This window comes from Papilio polytes, unplaced genomic scaffold, assembly GCF_000836215.1.
Source record: "Papilio polytes unplaced genomic scaffold, Ppol_1.0 DF823923.1, whole genome shotgun sequence".
NCBI classification, from domain to species: Eukaryota; Metazoa; Arthropoda; class Insecta; order Lepidoptera; family Papilionidae; genus Papilio; species Papilio polytes.
In genome coordinates, this window is record NW_013525281.1 from 2,344,017 (window position 1) to 2,350,209 (window position 6,193).

The window sequence follows — 6,193 nt, forward strand, 5'->3', positions numbered from 1 at the left end:
CCCCGTATCTCCCTACGCCTTCAATTACCCTGTCTCACTAAGCTGTAGTAACCAAATAAATTAGTAATTTTTATTATATATTACAAGACAAACAAAATATTCATGAGCAAATTTAACAATAACGAGAATATATTATAATGACTTTATATAACATTAAAATATACACATAATGCCAACATATTCGAAGCTACGTATAGTTCATTCCAACTCAACACCTAAAGTTAGATAAAATTACTATAATTTTACTCTAAAAACAAAAATCAAAAAAACTAAAACCACCTTTTACATGATTTCGCAAAATTATTCAAAACACTATTGTATAACGTTTTTAATAATTTTTCAATGGGATTAGAAAATGTAACAACGCTTATTTGTTTGGATAGTTCGAATCTTAAATTGGAATGAACTTTTGACACAATGTGAAACTATAATAAAAATAAATAATAACAGATGACACCGGGCCTTAAAGGAACTTCCATCTGCTACATTAGGGATGCCACTAAATAAAACTAGAGGTAAAAATTATATCAAACAATAAATAATAAAATTACCCCGCCCTTGCGGTTGACGTGTACATTGAGAGAGCTACGTTCGTCGAATCCAAAGGAATACGATAAAGAAAACCCGTCTTTAAAAAGGATTAACAAAACATTAAAGATTAATTTAAAAACATATCCAAAAGTTTATATTTTAGTTTGATTAATTTACACATGTATTTGTAACTATATTATATGTTTGGTCCAAGGGCGGGGTTTGAACTAGAACAAACTTGGCAACATGTTCAAAGTCATTATCATAGAAATTTGAACTCTAAATGTATGTGGGACAATGTTGCAAGCTGGTGCCGCACGCGTCGCACGCGGTGGCATTGCGAGTGTTGACGAGAGTGCAGGCGGGGCACTCTCGCCCGCCTGACGTCAGAGGTTGTATCTCCGGACCACGTTTGGATTTACCACACATTTCGCAAGCTTGTAATGATAATTTATTTAAATACGTACATGTAGAACATTGCCATTTGTCTTTCTTTGACTCGCTCTCTGCCGTATTTGGTCTCCCTTTCTCGTTATTGTACAGGTTTCCACTTAAAGAGCCTTCTTTATCGCCGTTGTGATGGTTGTATTTCGGTGGGGAGCGACGAGTGTTGTCAGGCTCGTCTAATGTCACGACTAACTGAGCCTTAAGGTCGTAACTCGGCTGCGCACTGGATGCTGTAAAAAAACATATTGCATATTGATAAATGAGACACCATGACAAATATGACAAAACATTTTTAAAGTATTCAAATACTAACTTGTAGCAATCCTCGTAAGGTGCGACGCTCGGTCCACGCCATTCTCTAACGGTTTGCTTTTGCTATTCCTTTCAATCTCGGCAGCGACCAACTTTGCTGGTTTTTTCACTTTCTTTACTACGGCACCGTTCGATAAGGTCCCATTAACAGAACTCTGCTGTTTTATAATCTCCTTTCTGTCTTTTATTTCCTGCTTTGACAGTAGTTTAACTTTATCCGAAGGCACTTTGGTGGGTATCAGGCCGTCAGCTTTGGGATTTCCGATGGCTTCTGCCGAGTGACGTTTCTTTTTATCATCCTCGTGCTTCTTGCCGAGATGCTTCGCCCGCTTCGACTCCTGTTCCTGCTTCAACCTGTTGAGATTCTCGTTGACCGTCGCCGTCCTGTAAATCTCCTCGTCGTAAGTCCGGTCGAGGTTGAGAGCTTGCAATCCGTCTTCCAAATCCAATGTGGTCGGTTGATACTTAGATCTCCTTTCCTCTCTTTCCAATCTATCTAACGTTCTCGAATCTCTGTCGAGGGACTGCGAAAAGCCACTTCTGCTGTCCCCGTCTTTATCCTTACTCGACAAATTCCTGAACACGTAATCCCAGCTTTCGTATGTACCCATGCCGTCCTCTTTGGCTTTGCTCAAGGCTGGCTGCGTGTCGGAGCGCGGCAGGCTCGGTAGCGTGACGTCACTGAAACCAGATCTCGATGACGTTCGTTTAGGTGTGTCGAGATGCTTGCCGCTCTTCTTGTTACTTCTTTCTTCATCTCGATGTCTTTCGAATTTGCCGTTCTCGTAAATGGAGGGCGTGTCCAATTCTATAAGTTGTGCGGTGGGCACGGCGGGCACCGCGGGGGCGGCGGGATACGCGCACTGCTGTATGGGCGGGTATCCATTGACGGGGATGTTGGTGGCGTGTTTGACGGGCGCGTACACGGGCATGGGTATCATGTAAGGCGGCTGCACCGGGAAGTAGTGCAGGGGGGGGTAGGCAGGGAGCGCCGGGAGCGCGGGGTAGGCCATGTGCGGCTGCACCATGTATGGGGGGTGCAACATCGGCGGTAAGGGCTCCTCGACAGGCGACACGCCGGGACAGACATTGTTACCCTGCGGTACTCCGGCATTGTACAGCCCTTGTGTCATGTTGATGCGGTGCGTGTCGCCCATTACCGTCACGGCCATATTCGAGTAGAGTTCCGAATCTAGCAAACACATACAATCCTATTACATCTTCGGACTTTCTGAGGAACAACTTATTCGTGTTATTCAAGATTTTTTTAGGTTATTTGTTTATTTACATTCTATTGTCTGTTAGCTTAATGTTTTTTGACTTGTAGGTCAGTATTCTCACCGTCGCCATAGTAGCCCGCTACTAGTGTGGGGGGCGGTGGCGCGGCCTGCACCAGGCTCAGCTGCGCCTGGCGCTGGCGCGCCACGTCCTGCCAGCTGGCGCGCACGCCGCGCCCCCCCAGCCGCTCCAGCACTTGCGACATTATCTGACAAACAACATTTCATATCTTCAACACTATCGATTAGTACTATTATCATATTAATATTATAAATGTGAAAGTTTAGATTGATGTATGGATGTTTGTTAAGATTTGTAGGGTAAACGGCTGAACGGATTTCGATGAAATTTGGCATAGATGTAGAGAATAGTCTGGGAGAACACATTGGCTATTATTTTTTTTACTTCCACGCGGACGGGTTCGCAGGCGAAAGCTAGTTTATTTATAAGCAAGTACAATAACATAAAAAATATGTACAGTTTAACTGTAAAATATGTAATTTTAGTAAGTTTTATTATTCAATTCTGAAATTAGGAATGTAATAGCATATAAGCAATTAATACCTGGCACTCGCACTGTGCAACAATGGCGTCCACGGAGACCGCTAGGGCTAAGTCCTTGCAGACGGGCTCCCGCAGCTGGAGGCGCGCGGCGCAGCGCTCCTCGGGCCGGTAGCCCAGCGCCAGCAGCATGCTGTCCGCACCCACCAAGTTAGCCTCCACTTCGTGCTTGAAGAAACCCGAGTATAGCTGCACATACAACATTTACTTAAATAATATAAGTATCATGTTTTTACAGTACTTCTAATAATCAAGATTCTTTAGATAAAAATACTTTTGTATATATCCTTAAATATTCTTTATTACAACTGTCTAAATGTTGACAACACGAAAATTCTAGATTGTCGTAAAATAAAAAATAAAATAAAAAGGATGGTATCTGACAGTTTCATTAACATGAAGAACATTCAAAATCACAAATTTGTTAGCTATAAAAAAAGTTATTTAAGTAAGAATGACTTGTAATAAAGTGCTTTGGTGCTATACGACCAAACTCTTCTCCTTTCTTAAAGAAGAGAAATGAATGCAACCAACATCAATATCACTGACACATAATATAAGTCAGAACAATAACCAACTTACCCTGACAACTTTAAATTCATTCCGCCATGGCTGCAAGTAGATGTTATTAGCGTAGTTCTCAATGGCCGCCCAGCCGAGGCCGGCGCGGTATGCACTGAAGTCCGACATCTCGGTTATTGTCCGTTGGAACACCTTCGCAGTCGCAGCCAGGCTGAATTTAGACTCCGGTGGAGCTACATACAGATACTCCATTATGTGATCTGGAAGAAATTATACAAATTTTTATTATACATTTACTGATAACAAAATAAATTCATGTTTTTAATTTCACTTATGAAGGAAGTAATTATGCCCATAAAAAAACTAATTTTATTTGCTATGTATTAAGATAATATCAAAAAGGTACTCATTAGGGTTGCCAAAACATGCATTTGTGAAGGCAATATTTTTTGTAGTAGTTTCCCTTTAGGCTTATCAGCCTGTTGATAAATAAAGACTATGAATTATTTTTCCTTTGGATTTATTGCATGGATTCTATCAGGCCAATGAGAAACAACCTCTTTTGTATGTTTTCATTTCAAACAATATCAAATATTTAAAAGTGTTACCTATATATAGTTAAAAAAACATTAAATTTCGTAATCGCAATCTTAATCAATTTTACAATATTTATTTTTAAATCTATAACAATGAAGAAAGCAATTAAAAAATATTTATGAATACTGCTTGTTCATGCAATAAACAATAGATGAATCACTTTGGGATTCAATAAGCTTAACATAATATTGTTCTATTATTTACTCCGATTTACTATACTCAATTATAGTTGTCATAAATAAGTACATTCTATAGAAATAAATTGTATTATAGTGTTAAGTAACTATAAAAGCACTGAACAACATTCTTTACAAGACCCACAAGCTCTGTCTTGACTATAGATGGCAATTAATTTATAAGACAACTGAACAAGGTTAAAACTGTAAAAGGAATTTAAGAACTTCTCATAAAATAAGAGTTACTTGCTGAACAATAATATTTTTGATGTTATAGAGTGATGCAAAAAAAATGAAAAACACACCCCAAGGTATATAACCACAAATCAAAGGAGAATAAAGTCTGCATAAAATCAATAGTAACACTTCAGTTAGTTCAATTATACATTTCTCTTTTTTGTAACAAAACATTTTTTTATAATTTTTCACTCTACAACCTTACCTTCCAATTGCTTCTTCAGTGTTATTTTATCTGTGCAATCTTCCATTTCAACATAGTCACAATGCACAGACTCTATGTGAGTCCACAGTCTTGGTAGATCCATGCGCAGCATCCTTTCCACCATGGTATCCATCATCATCACCCAAACACCCACTTAGAGAATGAACTGCAACAATATATCATATTAATGAGCAACTTTGTCTATGGTTTATAACACAACCTTAACATCTAGGGGTAAGCAGGGATTGAACATAACTCATGGTGATGGTTTACAAGCAGGATAGTACTATCTATTGAGTTATAAATAAGTTATAAGCCCTAAGAATTGGGGTATAAATGGTGTTTGTATCAAGAGCTTTAAAAATCTGATGTCTGGTTATACAATATCAACCTAAGTTGTCAAAAGATGTTGATGAAATTTAGTTACATATGATATATATATAAATAAATATATTTATATATAAATTTCATGTTTACTTAACATATACTATGTTTTTAGATTTACTCTCATCATAGTAATATTGACACAGTTTAAAATTATAAGAAATATTTCTCGTAAAGTATTAAAAATTATTAAAATTACAATCACAAGTATTGCTATGGCGCCACTATGGAACAATGTTTTATGATAAGATAATAAAAGCAATGAATCATAAAGCAAAATCAATGGCTATCCATATTACAAATTTATTTCTACATTACTTTACTAAGATATAACAGATTAAAGTCGTATTTTTCATCCAAAAATCTACACATTCCAAATATGAGGTACATCGGCGAATTATTCACTTGATTTTTTCTTATTTTGCGTGAGGATATTGTGTGTATTAATCGCAACGTTAAATTAATCTGAGAAAGATAGCAATTAAAATTCTACGGAAGATACTGAACTCACCTTATAGGAACATTCTTTTCCTAGGTGTCAAAATATATTTCTCCGCACGAATGTAGAACAAACGGACAAAAATAGTTCACACAAATTATGAAACTTAACGAATCGCCCCAAAATATAAAAATAATTCTGAATCTTAAAACAATCCAACTATACAAAATATCGCTTTGCAAAATGTAGAACCTGAAGTGGTATCAATAAATAGGGTCCCTATAATGTACGACCCGATAATGCACGGCCCAATAATCCGTGTACAAACAAATCCCTTTGTTTGTACACGGATTATTGGGCCGTGCATTATTTAGTCGTACATTATCGGGTCGTGAATTATTGGCCCGTACAAATAATGTACGGCCACGTATTGTACGGCCCGATAATTGGGAGCCATCGGACACGGAATATCGGGGCGTACAAAACATGTACACGAATTATTGG

General features: G+C 37.9%; 1 protein-coding gene across 1 annotated transcript; it reads right to left on the reverse strand.

Moving 5' to 3' along the window:
* Positions 1-6: 6 nt before the first annotated feature.
* On the reverse strand, positions 7-5,956 carry LOC106102489 (protein tamozhennic). The gene is made up of 7 exons (XM_013281987.1): positions 5,762-5,956; positions 4,867-5,032; positions 3,712-3,911; positions 3,133-3,318; positions 2,632-2,776; positions 1,292-2,482; positions 7-1,208 (listed from the first exon to the last, which is right to left on the reverse strand). The coding sequence occupies exons 2-7, from the start codon at positions 5,003-5,005 to the stop codon at positions 811-813; spliced, it is 2,259 nt and encodes a 752-aa protein (XP_013137441.1). The 5' UTR covers positions 5,006-5,032; positions 5,762-5,956; the 3' UTR covers positions 7-810.
* Between the last annotated feature and the right edge of the window lie 237 nt (positions 5,957-6,193).

What these genes read in the sequence shown, in the direction of transcription:
- LOC106102489 (XM_013281987.1), bottom strand. Translation starts at nt 5,005, where the DNA reads ATGATGATGGATACCATGGTGGAAAGGATGCTGCGCATGGATCTACCA. An exon ending in ACTGAAGAAGCAATTGGAAG is followed by an intron (nt 3,912 to 4,866) that starts GTAAGGTTGTAG and finishes AATTTCTTCCAG; the next exon opens with ATCACATAATGGAGTATCTG. An exon ending in CCTTACGAGGATTGCTACAA is followed by an intron (nt 1,209 to 1,291) that starts GTTAGTATTTGA and finishes GTTTTTTTACAG; the next exon opens with CATCCAGTGCGCAGCCGAGT.